This window comes from Thamnophis elegans, chromosome 8 (genome assembly GCF_009769535.1).
Source record: "Thamnophis elegans isolate rThaEle1 chromosome 8, rThaEle1.pri, whole genome shotgun sequence".
Lineage (NCBI taxonomy): Eukaryota > Metazoa > Chordata > Lepidosauria > Squamata > Colubridae > Thamnophis > Thamnophis elegans.
Genome location: NC_045548.1, coordinates 51,076,249 through 51,093,876, shown reverse-complemented (window position 1 = coordinate 51,093,876; position 17,628 = coordinate 51,076,249). Strand labels below are relative to the sequence as shown.

General features: G+C 35.5%; 1 protein-coding gene across 1 annotated transcript in view; it reads right to left on the bottom strand.

Moving 5' to 3' along the window:
• Window positions 1–17,628, bottom strand: part of CNBD1 (cyclic nucleotide binding domain containing 1) — a 118,831-nt gene that overhangs the window by 11,707 nt on the left and 89,496 nt on the right. Inside the window, exons 9-11 of the mRNA XM_032222282.1 lie at window positions 10,578–10,687; window positions 8,626–8,776; window positions 1,697–1,768 (exon numbers count right to left, since the gene is read on the bottom strand). Coding sequence (XP_032078173.1) covers window positions 1,697–1,768; window positions 8,626–8,776; window positions 10,578–10,687 — 333 coding nt within the window. The remainder of the gene's footprint in view (window positions 1–1,696; window positions 1,769–8,625; window positions 8,777–10,577; window positions 10,688–17,628) is intronic.

The following is a 17,628-nucleotide window of genomic DNA, read 5'->3' as shown; positions in this document are numbered from 1 at the left end:
TCTTGCAACAGTCACTCATGCCCTTGTGACCTCAAGGCTGGACTACTGCAATGCGCTCTACATGGGGCAGCCCTTGAAGAGCATTCGGAGACTTCAGCTTGTCCAGAATGCAGCCGCACAAGCGATTGTGGGTGCACCTCGGTACACCCACGTTACATCTATCCTCCGTGAGCTGCACTGGCTGCCTATCAGTCTCTGGATATGCTTCAAGGTGCTAGTCGTCACTTATAAAGCCCTACATGGTATTGGACCTGGGTACTTGAGAGACCGCCTTCTGCCAATTACTTCCCAAAGACCTATTAGATCCCACAGATTAGGCCTCCTCCGAATTCCATCCACCGGCCAATGCCGATTGTCGATCACCCGGAGGAGGGCCTTCTCTGTGGCTGCTCCGGCCCTCTGGAACAATCTCCCCCCACCACCCTTCAGGCTTTCCGCAAAGCTGTCAAGACCTGGCTGTTCCAACAGGCCTGGGGCTGATGAGTTCCCATCCCCACTCAAACTGTGTGGCTGTTGACTGTTTTTAAATTGTTTCCATATTTTGTTTGCTTGCCTTTTGCTTTTTTCTGTATTATTCCCTTCCTTTTTGGTTTGTTAGCCGCCCTGAGTCCCTCCGGGAATAGGGCAGCATACAAGTGTAATAAACCTTGAACCTTAATATCTCTTACTTGGTATCAAACGTTCACTATTCAGTTAATTTGATGCTTCTTATTATATTATATATATTATTACTTTGTCACTTAATAGTGTAAATTGGGAAACATTACATCTACCAATTTTCTTAACCAAGTATAGTTTTATACATAAATCAGCACCATAACCCACACTTTCTTGGCCTTTTCTTAACCATATATCCCCAAACATTGTTATATATTTTTTAATTGATTTGTTGTATCTTTTTGTTCTTGCATATTTTCACTAGTCTTTCTTCCTTCCTTGGCTTGTCTGTTATGTTATTCCATTGGCACTTTGTGGAAATATTCCAGGTTCCCTCCACCATGCCTTCTTTCTTTTTATGAACTTCCAGTTTGCCATATAATTTTACTCCTTATCCCTTTTGTTCTTTGCCTCTCTTTTTCAAATTAAATTAATGTTCTCGGGTTCTAGCTGGATTCACTTCCATATATTTTCATCCTAAAGTTTCTATGTACTTCTTTAAACCTTGGAATCAGGACTACCACATTTGAGATCCAAAACTCCAGATGACCATGATATAGCAGCATAAACGTAAACAACTCAGAAATGTTGCTGCTTTCTTATCATATTCTGAAGTATTGCAGCTCAGATCTGGAAACCCTACTGAAATCCATCAAAATTTTCTTTTTTCTACATGTGCTGTTTTGGCTACATAACTTACTTAAGGATTGGCATTTGGAGAATCATTTAACTATTACTATATCAATTACATGAGTGCCCAAAAGCATCTTTGGCAAACTGAAACTGGTAACGTTCTAATACATTTGGAGTTTAATTGAAACACTACATTATAGTGCTTGGCCCTTCCTGTATATTTGATCATTCTTTCATGGTTGAACTTGTATTTAAATTGCATTTTATGACTGTACCCATTGTAGAATTGGGTGGTCTTAATCATGTTTAAATTAAAAAAAAAGTTTGGACACTGTAACATTTATCTACATATTTTCTGGAGTGTGACGTTGTTTAGCTTTCTTGTTAAATTTCAAATGTATCTTACTTACAAAAGTGATATTTTCAAATGATGGTTGTATTATTTGTAGAAGGAGCATCTGTATCACTGGATCTAAAGCTGCAATGCAAAGAAAGAAAAAGAAATATCCAATTTTATTTTGTAATAAAGCTGGAGGGAGAAACAGAGCTGAGTATTGTCAAAATAATATGGCTGAAGTAAAATAAATGTTGACAGCAGGAATACCATTAGAGTTGTTTTGGATGGAATTTCACTTTTTTTTTTGTTCTGTTTATATTTTACCCTATGCACCTAAACAGGAAGTTTCTCAATTTTATGTTGAAAACATTTCTTTAAGCTTACATTAGATTCTATATTGAAAAAAAATTAAACAGTTAACCAAATATTTCCAACAGAAGAGACTATATGTAGATCAGGGTTCAACTGTGGAGTCCTTGGTGGTATCAAACCTTGGTTGTTTACAGATATTTCATTACCAGACTAGGTAAAATCATTGGTACCAATGAGATTGAGGTTTGTTCCCTATTTATATACAGCTCTTTGTTTAATTCTAAGAATTTATAATAAAGCCCTGCTCTACTTTCAAAAGCTTCTTGAGAAGATAAAATAACCATATATGGGCTTTTGAATGAAGTCCAATGTTATTAAAATCAAAAGACCCCATTGCTAGGGTCTGGATCACCTCTTAAGTTTCTTTTTTTAAATCTCAAGTGTGGTGACCACATTTTATCTGCAAAAGTCTCAGTCACTGTAGCCCAGATCTGCCAGCCCTAATTACCAGGTTAATATATGCAAGGAATCAGCATTATTAGATTTCACTCTGTTTGTTTGCCTGTGTGTATGTGTGCAAATGAGCGAATGTTGACTCTTGGCCTAGGCAAGTCCCTACAGTCTTTTGGCAAGGCTTTTGGTAATGGTTTGCCATTGCCTGCTTCGTAGGACTGGGAGGGTGTCTGGCCCAAAATAGCTTCAAGCCTAAGGCAAAACTAGAATCTTGGTTTCCATTATGGCGCCTTAACCATGATTGCAAAGTTTATATATTCTGTCTCTAAACCTATTTAGGCTAAAATTATAATGTGATTCTGTGATGCTCTATCGGTTTTGGAAGATTATTCTGTCTCTTACTCCTCTAGAGATTGAAATTTCTTCCAATTTCTAATCTGACTTTTCTTGTATCCTTTGTTGTAAATCTATATTATTTATTGGTACTGTTCTGAATTATTCTTATCTACTTGGGTTTCTAAGACAAAAATGCTGAAGATCAGCCAAAGTTATTTCACATATTGATGAATCATAAATGCAACATTTTTTATCATGACAGCCCACATAGCTCCACACCTTAATGACAGCCCATAAATCCCCCATAAGCACTTCCAAGAACTGAGGGACCCATAAAAAATGTACATACAAAATAGGTAAATATGTAGCATTTTGGATATATTGAAAAAGCATTTTTGCTTTATTATTATCATTTGTTATTCCCTACTTTCTTTCAGACTAATGACCTGAAATGTATACTTCCACGGCTTATATCATTCTGACACAAATATTTTAATAGTGCTGCATTTGAAAGACAAATAGTATTTTTTTTCCTTTTCCATGAATGCTATTTAGATCATTTGTGTTCTTTTCTTTCTGATTCCAACACAGAAATGATGCAGTCAAAATATAAACTAAATGATAAAACATGCATTGGGATTTCACAAGGGCAGGACAACAAACAATGGATGGAAACTACTCAAGGAGGGAAGCAACCTGGAATTAAGGAGAAACTTCCTAATAGTAAGGAAAATTAACCACTGGAACAGCTTGCCGTCAAATGCTGTCAGTGTTTCATCACTGAAGGTCTTTAAGAAGAGACTGAACAATCATTTGTCTGAAATTGTTATAGGGTCTCCTGCTTGATCAGAGAGTTGGACTAGTAGACTTCCTTCCAGCTCTATTGTAATGGAACAACTCTACCCTTTTTATATATATGTTGCCCTGTTGAATATATGTATGCCAGTATTAGCCCAAGACTGTCTGAGTTGAATCCCTCTCTAAGTGATTTACATTCCAAATAGCTGTGGTTGGACATTTGTTCAACATTGACCAAGAAACAATCTTATATTTTATTTGGAACCATCAAGTGGGTTAAAGGACGGCGTAACTGCACTTGCATGATACACCGCTTTATTGTTCAGCATAATGTTGTGACTTACAACCTACCATCTAATTTCTAGAATTTGCATCAAATGGAATGATGCAAAAATGTAATGCTTCAAGACTGTGGTATACCAGAGAGGTTTGTCCCATAAATTCTGAGTAAAATCTAATAGGTTCTGGAATTCTCTGTTCTCTCATATAGAACTCTTGGGCAAAAAGCAATCAAATGCTCCAAAGATTTTTGGCTGCTTCCCTTCTTTGTAGTTGCTGTACAATTATTCCAATCATTACTGTGATTAACTTGCTCAGCTAGATGCCTAAATCCTGTTTTTTTTCTCTTGCATGTATGATGTATTTTTCCTTGCCTATCAATAGCACTGCCAGACTCTGACAATACAGGCTGCCATCATTATGTTGTGTTCCTTGCATTTTTTAAATGATGTCCACTATAACAATAGCAGTAGCACTTAGACTTATATACTGCTTCATAGTGCTTTGACAGCCCTCTCTAAGTGATTTACAGAAGTAGCATATTGCCCCCAACAATCTGGGTCCTCATTTACCAACCTCAGAAGGATGAAAGGTTGAGTCAACCTTGAGCTGGTGAGATTTGAACTGCCGAACTGCAGCTAGCAGTCAGCTCAAGTAGCCTGCAGTACTGCACTCTAACTACTGCACCACCTTGGCTAGCAAATTGCTAGCAAATCCACCTTTGGATCCACCAACTTTGAGGAAGAGAATTCAAAAGAGCATGAAAAAGAGAAGGAAAGAATACAAAATATTTCCTTGCAACATAGGTTCCACAGATCAATATTCTGCCATATCTCTCCCCCCCCCACCCCCAATTCCAGGCAAAACTCCTTCTCTCAAAGTTCTGCTTTCAGGAGGCATTTAATAAACTAAATAAGTCTTTACTGACCATTAACAACTGTGCTAGATAGAAATATCTCTTTGCTAGAAACTGACCCCCAAAATCAGTGCCTACAAGCTGGAAAAGAAAAAAGAAAAAGAGCTAAGAGTTTTGATAGTTTGCCTTATCCATTTTTTATTTTCATCTTATTAAGTGTTTGTATCTATGCAATATGGAAATAGAACATCTAAATAAATCGCGATGCCTGTTTATAAAAATCTTTGATATTTCATTGTTCACCCTTTTCTTCACAATTTGACTTCCTTCGTCAACCTCAGTTTGCTGCGCTAGCAACTACAAATCAATGTACTGAAGCTATGGCAACCGCATTGAAAGCAAAATTACCTCTTAAATGAGCAATTGCTTAAAACTTTGTTTTCTCCAGATTCATCTTCTTTAAATGTGCTGAGATTTTTGCTATATTTTTGTTAACTGCTGATAAAAAAAACCAGCTGTTTGTGGTATGGTTAGGTTAGGTCAGGTCTAATAAACAGGGTTTCTATATAAATATTTTTGAATTTGATGGAAACTGAAAGCAACCTATAATAAAACAAACTGAAGGTGCAATCTTTCATATCATAACAATTTTCCAGGCATTTTTTCTTTACAAAAGGAATTAAAAATATTAGGATTTGGAATAAAAATTTAGAATAATGTTTTTGTAATATTGTGATTAACTTAATAATGCTATAAATTGCTCTATTACATCATACACTGAACATTTAAATGGGACATCTTTTGAATAAAATATGAAGAAAAACTGTGCTAATTGTAATATGTACAGTTAAATAGAAAATATATACAGTATATATTCTAGAAACTATCAAACACAGTATTGTGTTAGACAGCTTGGTAAATTTTTTTCACAGTAAGAACATTTTATTTCCTAGGGAATAGCTATTTAGGAGTTTTGTCTTTTTCTACAATCATTTCTACTATCTAAAAAACAAAATAAAACATTGTGAAATGTTATTGTGAAAAAGCCATCTGAGTACACAGTTGTTCTTTAAAACTCTATCTGCCAGGTTCATCTATCATACAAGTTATGTCACTTTCCATTTATATAGTCAACTTTTAAAATAAGTTTTCCTGATTTTCCCCTCTTCATTTAATTTTATTTTATGTAGCAGTTATTCAACTTCTCGGTTGCTAAAATAGTTTTAAAGGTTTGATTTTGTATGGAGTCAATGTGCAGAGAACAACTGTAGGTCAGCAGCAAAATATGTACTTGATAACTAGAAAAAATAGCATCACTGTAACATGAAATACAGTATATTCCTTCAAAGGGTCTTGGGCCAATCACTGTCACTCAGCCACTAGTCAAATGCTTATGTATGGTGATTTAAGAAAGAGAATTCCATGAAAACTCTTGTTGAGTTCAAACTGATTTGAATCTTACTAGTTGCATCTGAGCCATCCTCACTTTTTTTTTCTTATCAGCCAAGTAATCTGCCATGTTTTAAAAATACATCTGTGTGAAATCAAGGATAAAGAAAAATAGAATAAGAGGAGCACGTCTTGGAAAAACCATATATGAGATGCTGGTGGGCCAATTTACTGCTCCTTTTACAGACCTTTCAAATGGACATTCCTAAAAAAATATAGTACACCATTATGGCAGAAATGGGGAAATAGACCATTTCCAGGAGAAATTGCACTGAGAAACACATTACTAAGGAACTCTAAAGCTATTTCCTGGCATCATCTAATCATGCATGTGTTTCTCAAGTGATTCTCCATCTGAGTCCAATGGAGTTTGGATGTTTCCACAAAAGCCTTTTACATTATTATTTTTCCACCATTTGTTGGAAAAGAAATTGAAATTGAATTTCCATGCAGGAAAATAAAAAGAATTGTGCCATCTAAGTGAAATGGTGCAGAGAAAATTCCAATTTAAGAGGAATATGCTCCTTTCTTCCTTTCTAGGAATAATTGACAATATTTGAATTCTACATATTTTTAAAAAATGTAATAAAAGTCGGACTAATTTTATTGATTTCTCCTTTCTGGATTCTCCCCTAGATGCATAAATAAGGCAACCACATTAGATTTCAAGCAATATACATGCAGATCTATCCTTAATAATAATGGCATGGTTTTAAAATGTTAGTAGTCAACTTGGGTTTCTGCACAAGTGTTTCCAACATTTTTTGGGAAATTTGAAGGATTGAATATTTCAGTATTCTTGAAACAAGAAAGGGAGACAAAGTTAACAATTTCTATTTACGTTCAAAGAAGAGTTGGCTCGACTTGGTTTTGTGTTGCTTTGAACTTGAGCCTTCATATATTCCCCCATGGTTGAGAAACTCATTTGAGTTGCTCTCATAGGAGAGTTCAGAGCTTTATCAACACAGCTATATCTAAAGAGCAGCCTTGGAACTAAATCAGCTTACAATAAGTTTAAGAAAATAACTGAAGAAAACTGCTTCCAATTCAATCAGTAAATGGAACTAAGACGAGAATGTAATCATCTGCACTCAATTTTAGCGAAGACCCCAAAGATTAACAAGCAACTCAAATGATATAAAATGTTATTATTGCAAGGCTCAAAGCACTGCTGATTACAAGCATTATGAAACAACTACATGAGAGTATGAAACCAACTAACATTACTTCATTTCTAGCTTTAATGGCCTTATGAGTTGTATTTTTGAATGGAGGAGATACCTGGATTTAGAATGCATGGCCAAGGCAGGCTTTCTAATCTTTTGGTTATGCCCTGGAGATATAAGTGGTAGTTCAAAAATCACTGCTCACTGTTCACAATTAAAAAGTCATATCCCACCATTGCTCTACTACTAAGCAATGCATATACCATTGCTTAGTAGTAAAGTGTGCATTGTGCATACTTACTATAAGCATTTTCCACCCTTACTCAGGGATACCAGACACTGAATAATGCTGCACCTAGTCCATTATAATGGAGAAAGGTCAAATAATATTGAGCTCAGATCAGTAAAAGATGGTAGGAGAATAGTTCCTGCAACATGAAAAAGGATGTAAAATTGTACATCTGCAATGGCATCATCATTTGTGATAAACAACGATACCATTGGCAGCATGTTGGATGGAATACTACTTTACTTTGATGTAACTCTAGGGATGACTCCAAGGTTCAATTAATCCTAATTCAATCTTGGATCTTCCACATGAACAATATGTAATGACAGCAATGACTCTATTTCTGTCTTCACTATTGAGGCTATATTGGAGAAAGATCAGGTTCAGGTACAAAATAAAATATACAATAATGTATATTATTATAATGTAAAAAAATTAAATGAGTCCAAGAGAAAAAAAAATGTTTTCTACAAATGTAGTGGTTGATGCAAATGAAAAATATATGTATTGAGAAATGACACATTATTAGGCTTGAGTAAATGATTCAAACGAGATACCTAACAGACAGAGAAACACACACAAAAGCTTCACTTCAAATCACCTTTTTCTGGACATATGGAGCTGCCTTGGAAACTGCTCTGAAATGTTTCTGCATGTGTGAGCAAACATATCCACTTCATGTTGCAAAAACAATTTCTGAAGTTCTCCCAAAACCCATGTTATGATATTCTTTTGCTAGAAAATTATCCAACATAGTAGGTGGTGAGAACAGAGTGATAGGTGCCTCTCATATGGTTTTTTCCATGACTTACAATTAGTCTCAACAAGAATTTCAACGTTAGATCATGGGACCATTTTGAAGTAATATTTAAATCCAGTGAAGGGTATATCTCTGTTCTATGCTGTAATATGGTGTTGACTGATTTTCAATTAGAAAAGACAGTTTTATACATGAAATATTCACCAAAATGAGAATAATGGGAGGAGAGGAGAAGGGGGAGTAGGAAGGGAAGGGAAAGGAAGGGGAGGGGAGAGAAGGGAGGGGAATGATGATATTTACCAAGCACATCTGTAGCATTAATAACTCCCAGTTCAACAGGAGTTGCTGCTTTCAGTGTATATGTAGATGGTGTCTGAAGAAGAACACTCGTTTCTCCAAAGGATTGGTATCGATGTAACTGGCCAATGAAAACTTGCCTCATTTGCTTAATCTGTTTAAAAATTTAAATCCAAGTAATTTTTTATTGGTTCATGTCTAAAAATGGAAAAGCTTTGGAAGACAGATAGGAATAATTGACAAAATACGCATGTAAACTGCAGACACAATCAATCATTACAATGTTCAGGTTAGTGTTATTTCGCATGTAAATAAAATAAAAATGTTATAAATCCAAGTTTCATTCAGAGCATGAAAGTGGTTAGGAGCATGAGTTCATTGCCATAGATATATGCCTATGTGTAGACATCCAATTTTGATTCATGTGTAAGGTTAAAAATCAACAGAATAATAGAATAATAGAGTTGGAAGGAACCTTAGAGATCTTCTACTCAAACTCCCTACTCAAGCAGGAAACCCTATACCATTTTAGACAAATGGTCATTCAATCTCTTCTTAAAAACCACCAATGTTGGAGCACTAACAACTTCTCAAGGCACATTGTTCCACTGATTAATTGTATTCACTGTCAGAAAATTTATGCTTGGTTCTAGGTTGATTCCTTCCTTGACTAGATTCCATCCATTGCTTCTTGCCCTTCTCCAGGTGCTTTGAAGAACAGATTGACCTCCCTCTTCTTTGTGGCAGCCCCTTAGATATAATAATACCCTATAATGCCACCCCTAGTTCTTCTTTTCATTAAACAATTCTTGCAACCATTCTTCATATGTTTTAGCTTTCAGTCTCCTCATCATATTTATGCTCTTCTCTGCACTCTTTCTAGAGTCTTGACATCTTTTATAGTTGTGGTGACCAAACTGGATGCAATAGTCAAAGTGTGGTCTTACTAAGGCATTATAAACTATATATTATAAAGGTACTAACACATGATGTGATCTTGACTCTGTCCTTCTGTTAATGCAGCCTAGGACTGCATTGGCTTTTTTGGCAGCTGCCAAAATTTGAAATGATATGAGAATGGAAAGATGAGCAAGGAGAATTAAAGGCTACTATCTTGTTCATTATTGTCCATACAGTTAAAGTCCATCCAGTACTCTCTTCATATTGAAGAATTCAAGCCTTTTCTCCTTGGCATATATAAGTATACCAGATATTGAACTAAACTGTTGCTGACAATTGGAAAACTGTACACACCTCCCTTCTCTCTGTCCTTGATTAAGCACCCTAATTCTTAAATACCAGAAGGCAAGGTCTGGGTTGAATAGTTTTTTGAGAGACACACAATTTATTTTACAGATAATGATAAATCAAGCTGATTGTATTGTGCTTAGTAAGGTAAAGCTTGAGTCCCATATGTTTAGCACAGTCTAATATTCACATAATCACCAAATGGTGGTCCCAAAATCCTTTAGAGAGATAAAGCTCAGAGAACATATTAATATATCTATCATAACTAGTAGGTCAATTTCTATTCTCTTATCAGAATAATATTATTATATATCTGGGCTTTATTTTGTGAGAAGTAACGTCACAACTGCATTAACACCTTGTTCCTGAATATTTTTTGTCAATGAAATTTAGTTTCACACTTTTAAGCAGTATTCTAAAAACATTTTTTTTCCACAATGCTAAATGTCCATGTGTGAGAGATCTGTATAACAGAGCTATAATGAACTTGGTTCATATAAATTAGTACTTCAATAAGGTGTTATTTATTTCTTCTTTAAGATTTTCATTTTTAAATATGTAACACCTATACTATTCAATCCATAATTTCACAATACCACCATATTTTTTTATTCATAAAAATATCCCTACTGAAAGGCTTATTCATAAATTCCCTATTCCAATGTGGTCAAATGAATAATTTCCTAGAGGAAAATCTTGTTCCTTACCATTTTCCCCAAAGGTCGCTTTACAAGAGCTGGAATTATTCGGTAAGCATCGCTGTATCCAGATTTAATGAATCCTACATATTTGCTTATTTCTCCTTCTTCCATAAACACTGCAACAATAATAATAACAATAAATTATTTCTCTCTCTCTCTCTCTCTCTCTCTCTCTCTCTCTCTCTCTGTGTGTGTGTGTGTGTGTGTGTGTGTGTGTGGAGAGGTTTCCCACCATAATTTGAAACAAGTGAGTGGAACAGATATAGTGTACTATGTTTGTTAAGCTCGTGAGAACATGTACATATGGAATGATGTGAATACTACCAAAATGAAATAAGAGTGAAGTATATAAAATTGTCCCTAGTCCAAGATTACTGTTATTTCCCCCATTTCTGTACTATTGATAGAAACATACTGCAAATTCTTCAATATGTCTGGAATGCATTCTCTATACAGTTACTTAGAATACACGTTTGCTAGTCAGTGTTGGATATATCTTTCCCATTTATGAAATTGCTGCTGTGGTGATACAGAACAAAGGAGAGAATCAGGGCTGTCATGTTAAATAGCCAGAGTTTTGTTTCCAGTGGCTCTAGAAAATCCTATGCCTTTTCATACAGATATATATAGTCACAATATATAGTTAATGTGATATAGGTAATGTAAATTGTTGCCTATTGCTCATGTATCTCTCTCCCTGCTATTGCCTTTTATTCTGTTTTTGCCAATTGAATGTGTTTCTTACTGTTTGATTATATTTAATAACTGTTCCATTCTGGAGGCAGAACATTTGGGGAAGAGTGAAATATTATTTTCTCCTCTGAACCAAGATGATTTGGTAGTACCAAGAGTAGTCCTTAAATTCTCCAGAATAAATCTTCTGGAAGAAAAAGTGGTTTCTGGTTTCAGGGCCAAGCCAAAATCAAAACATCATAAAACTCCTCTTTGTCCATTGCTCTTTGTATCAACCTTAACTAAATCAAGTGGGAAGAAAGGATTGCTTTTTGACACAAAAGTGGCTTAGTGAAATTACTACATGAAATAAATCACATATTGGCTATAATGAAAACAGGGAGACAAGCACTATACTGTTCATTACAGAAGTCTACATGGAAACCAAGGGGAAGAAGCCATAGAACATTAGGCAGACTGCACAGCTGTGAAGAACACAGACTCCATGGAACAGGAGTAGTGTAAAGTCATTGCAGACTTTTATTTGATGTACAAATATAAGAGCAAAGCTCTATTGAAGTCAGAGAAGCTACGAATCTGATTTTTCTACACCAGCTGGATTGCTCAGCTTGAGTTGGCACCTAACATTTTTCCATGGCTGGAAAAAAATAGCAATAATAAATGCAGATGCTTTCCAAATGTAATGTTGCCATTATATGTTCCTTTGTGACTGTTCATTGATGCAAAATGGTTAGGAACTCATTATTTAACCCGAATTTATTGGCAACTGACAATAAAACACTTACAGTACTGTAAATCCTAAGGTGACATTGAGGCTCAAGTACATTTTTTTTGTAAGAAATAACTTCACTGGGAATTCTACATTGACCTAACACCATGATTTTCATATAATAGTAGAACATACCCAAATGTTGATGATAATCTTTAGTAATAAATATTTTGAGGAAGACATTCTTCCTATCTGATAATTATATAAAGAACAGTGTATTTTCTATGTGTTATTGAGTTTAACCCAAATCATAGCTTTTCAGATATTATATATTCTCTTTTATGTTGAATCAGAATTGGAAAGGGGAATGGGGACTAGGAAAGATATCTTTTAAATTAAATTTCATTTCACAATGAAAGAGCTCTTAGGATGTCTCTAGTTCCAGAATGCTGTACATATATCACGAACTTTATCTTAATAACAATAAAAATCCAGAAACATGTAAAAATGAAGTTGAGTTATTCACATATTCTTCATCATTACTTTGAGAAAATATTCAAACTAGTTGCTACCATCTAACTACTACAGTATTTGAAAAACTGCCTCTTTGTTCAGATAGGCCATAAAACAGAAGATAAGGAACATTGGTGTCAAAGACCTAATACAGTCCAACAGGATATGTCCTTTGGTCTACTAATATCCCCCTGAAGTCACTATACAAATATCCATTCTTTCTAGGCTTTCATTGAGGAATATATGGATACACTGTTTCTTTGAGGCCTTATTTTTCCTTATTCTGAGTGTTCTTTAGGAATGATACACATTAAACAAAACCAGCACTATGATTAAAGAAACTTTGCAAAGAGAACATCTTCAACAATTAACAGTCCAGCATTTTATATAATTGCCTTATCCAAATTCCAATTCACTTAGGTGAAACTAACAGTCTAGTTCAATCTAGGGGAAACTCACTCAAGCCAGGAGATTTTGAAGTGGTTCTTACTTAGAATGTTAACTTAATCTTGCAAAGTTTTTTCTCCGGTAATATTGAACTGCAAACTAAGGCATACAAAACCTTTGTTAGACCAATCCTCAAATACAGCTCATCTGTCTGGAATCTGCACTGTATATCGGACATTAACACAATTGAGCGAGTCCAAAGCTATTTCACAAGAAGGATACACCACTCCTCTACTCGTAACAGAATACGTTATGACACCAGGCTTGAACTTTTGGGCTTGGACAACCTAGAACTACACTGCGTACGGTCTGACCTAAGTGTAGTACACAAAATTATCTGCTACAATGCCCTACCTGTCAACGACTACTTCAGCTTCAACTACAATAATCTACAAGCACACAATAGATACAAACTCAAGGTAAACCGCACCAAACTTGATTGCAGAAAATACGACTTCAGCAACAGAGTGGTGAATACCTCAAATGCACTATCTGACTTTGTTGTTACATCCTCAAACCCCCATAACTTTAACCTTAAACTGTCTACTGTTGACTTCACCCCATTCCTAAGAGGACAGTAGGGGTGTGCATAAATGCACCAGTGTGCCTAATGTCTCTGACCTAATGTCCCCATTTCCTGTGTTCTTATTCATGTTTATTCTTATTCTTGTTATCTTGTACATGAGTGACAAACCAAATAAATAAATAAAATAAAAATAAATAAAAAATCCAGTGAACTAATCATTATCCTAGTTATATCAGACAGCATAGAGATAGCTATATATAATTTTATAATAATTTATATTATTATAACATATTATAATAATATAATATACAGTATATATATGATAACAGATGTCAGCATAAACCATTTTCCTTCAAAAATAATGTACTGTATGATTGTGAAATCTGGACCATTGGAAGAAGGGAATATATGCATCCAAATTATGCATTTGGAAACAATTTCTAGAGTATAGTAGACTTCAAGAAGAACCATTCAACCAATACTGAACTAAATATAGATTGACTGCTTCCTTAAGGGAATGATTAGCAAACAAAAACTTGGGACATATGATGTCTTCAGGTGATGGACTAAAAAAACAACTATGTTTGGCAGGATTTAAAAAATAGGAGAAAATAAGTTGGAAGAGATCAAGTAGTCTTCTCCTTGGAAAAGTGACTTATTATTATAAAGATGTCCATACCTATCAGGTCTAATGCAACATTTAAGTGACTAAATCCTCTTTCTTTCTTTCTTTCTTTCTTTCTTTCTTTCTTTCTTTCTTTCTTTCTTTCTTTCTTTCTTTCTCTTTATTTATTTATTTCTCTTTATTTATTTATTTCTTTTTTCAGCATAGTGATATTGAACTAATTACTTAATAGTAAAATCTCTAACATTATATTGTTACTTAATGTGCACATAAGCAGAACACATTTAACAATAATTAAAATATCATATATATTTTTATTTTTTGGCAAGAAATTGAATTGTGAAATAATTTTTAAAAGAGAAACTCAAAGGTAACAAAAGTATAATATGTCAGTTGATGTGTTTTCCATATCATAAAATATAAAAATTTGGAGAGATAGCCAAATTAGCTTCACAGGACTAAATTGTAGAATGTATATGAACAGAAGGAAGAGGCCTCGCTGGGGAAATATTAGAAGAACCATTGTGATTTGTAATTTATGCCTTAACATTTCATTGAAGTCAGCCAGGCAATTATAGTTTACTTAATAAACTCTGGGTGACTCATACCATGTCTTCACTCACTGTAGATCTGGGGCGCTGCATATATTGGCTTGAAGACACTATAGCTTTTATAAAGTGAAATAATTACTAAACAATTTACAATGTATTAAAGAGTACGCCCCCCATTTAACAAATGAGGGTTTATTTCACAACAAGCAGACTCCGTAGGACAGATCATCCTGGTTAAGGTCAATCAGTAGTGGGTTGCCAATTTTTTTACTGCCGGTTCGGGCATGCATGCACAGAGCCTCCCGCCGCCACTACTACTGGGTCGCCTGAACTGGGAGCAACCCACCTCTGAGGTCAATCTATGTACACTAAGACTCAATGCCAACTTGATGGTGCAAAATCAATACATTAAAATTTCAGGTGAAGAAAGCCTCTGTATTTTTCCCAGAAATGCCCTCTACAGTTGCAGTCCAATTCTGGGAAAATACTATTTTTAAGCAGTTGCAGACAGGTGTTGCTGAACTGTTCTGACCCCCCTCTTCCCACACCAACACACTCCGAGTCAAAGATACTTTCCAGAATTTATTAACAGACAGACAGGTCCTTGGCAGCAAGCCAGCACAGATAAGCCGTGGCAGCAATCCAGCCTGCCAAGCTCACAATTCCAAGCTCACATTAGTTCCTGCGTTGACTTCTGCAAGAGGGGCGTGTGCACCAGCAGTCTTTTTATAATCTGGAGAGGAGCCTAATGACCACCAGCTGAGTGCAATTACCTCCTGTACTTGCACAACTGTTCCTGATGCCTATTAGCTCTTTGGTGCCAGGCATCCAGGAACAACTCACTGCTGGCTTCCGGATCACTCTCCCTTGTCTCCTCCCCACTGGTCCAAGGCTCAGGCGCCTCCTGGTGGCCAACCAGCCTCTCTGCGCTCTGCTCAGAGTCGGAACCCTATCCAGGTCCTCCACATCCTCCAAAGCCGACTCATAGGGCCCCTCGCCGGCGGAGTCTGGTGGCAGCTCCAACGGCTCCTGCTGGACCACAACACTGAACTAACATCAAATATGTCTGTATGCTTGGTAAAGTAATTTCTAAATGCAACTGTTGCATCTTTACAATTTGTAGTGACTGTAAAAAGGAAACCAAAAATATTATTTATATGATTTTAGTCCTTTACTACGACATCAGTCTTTGTAAGCGAACCCTGCCATAAATCTTGGTTTTATGTCCTGGTTTCAGCTACCCCAAATCTTTCAGATTTGGAGGACACAAACATAAAGTCTGTAAAAGGGGTGCTTGCAACATAGGGAGATAGGGGGTAAGTTCACATGCCTTTATTAACCAAGCTTCAAATTCAATGCATTATGCAAGCACAGCTCATATCTCTTTGTTCAGCTCCTCTATCAAGGTTGCTTTCAGATAAAATTAACTCAGTGCCAATGGAGGTAGCTGCATATAACCAAGGTACATTCCAGACATTTGGAGGACATGTTTTTCTTCTGGAGCCAAAGCTCAGTGATAAGTCTTCTATTTATTTATTTTTGAACAAAGGACTGCCTGCTGGAAAAATTAGCGATGAATTTTATTGGCATGGTAAATGTTGCCACTTGTGTGAAGACCTATGTTTAAACCACAACATGGATGGAGATTGAAAAGCATTGTTTGCATTTAGAGTCATGTCTATCTAAAAATATTTCAATAGAAGAGGATATCTGTAGCACAGGACTGACCTGCAGAGTTCTTGGTGCTCTCTACGCTTGGTTTTTTGTATTCTTTTGCATATGTTTCATTACCAAATTAAGTAACATCATCACTGTAAGTTCATCAGCAAATATGCAGTGATTATGTTACCAAGTTTAGTAACAAAATGCCTGCAAGCAAATAATCAAGCTTGAAAATTATATTTTCAACAATGGCAGCAGTGTGGCAGTTTGCTGGTTGCTAGCAAATTAGCAGTTTACTAGTTCCATCTACTGTGCAAGTGAGATGAAATAATTTCCAGAAAATACTTCTCAATAGGTTTCCACATATTTCACTTCATTTTTCCCCCATGATTTGTTTCTAAAATATTCTTTTACTATATCTGTGTCCAGTAGAATTATATATGATCATTTAGATTGGAACTATCCACCAATTTTAGATACTGTATATACTTGAATGTTCTAACTTTTCTATACCCTGAAGATATAAGAAGTTTCAGCGATGCCAAGTTATATTCAGAAAAAAATGGTTTGTAATGTGTATGGCTTCAGAAGCACTGCACCAGGGCATGGGATTTGGTGAATCACTTAATTTTACTTAAGTGATGACTAAGCTTTCTACTGACCCTGTGCACGAGAACGAGTTTCAGTACCTTCAAACCACAGATTCATACATATATATGAGAAGCATCAAAGAAGTCAACAGGTAGATGAATACCCTTTCTGAATAATAAAGAAAAGGATTTGCATTTCATAGAATTAAGAATTCCAGCTGCTTCAAAGTGGAGAATTCATGGTTATTATAGCTTATCATGAAAATAAGAGACAGGAGTAAAATTGTTTAAATGGCTTTTTACATATAAAAGCCAGCAGGGAGCAAATATGAGGGTTGTAACATTTAGCTATCAACTGAAGGAATATGTAATCAGTCTGCATGCATGAACATATCAAGGCTAATGTCCTTGCCACCAAGATTCACTTTCTTTTTATTATATAAATATAAAAAGATTTTAGTTGTAGCCAAAAAAAGGGGGTGGTAGAGTAGTTTGGCAGCATTTAAATTTAGTGCTTCGCCTTCGAAGTACATACTTTGAAAATTGTATATTATAAAGTTCCTATGATGAAAACACAACTGAGAGGTAATGTAATATAGTTAATGCTAAGAACCAAGGGAGTGCCCCTACTATTGCCTTCTCCCAGTGTCAAGGTGTGCTGGGGACCTAGATGATGATGATGATGATGATGATGATGATGATGATGATGATGATGATGATCTCTGTTGATCCCTTTGAATA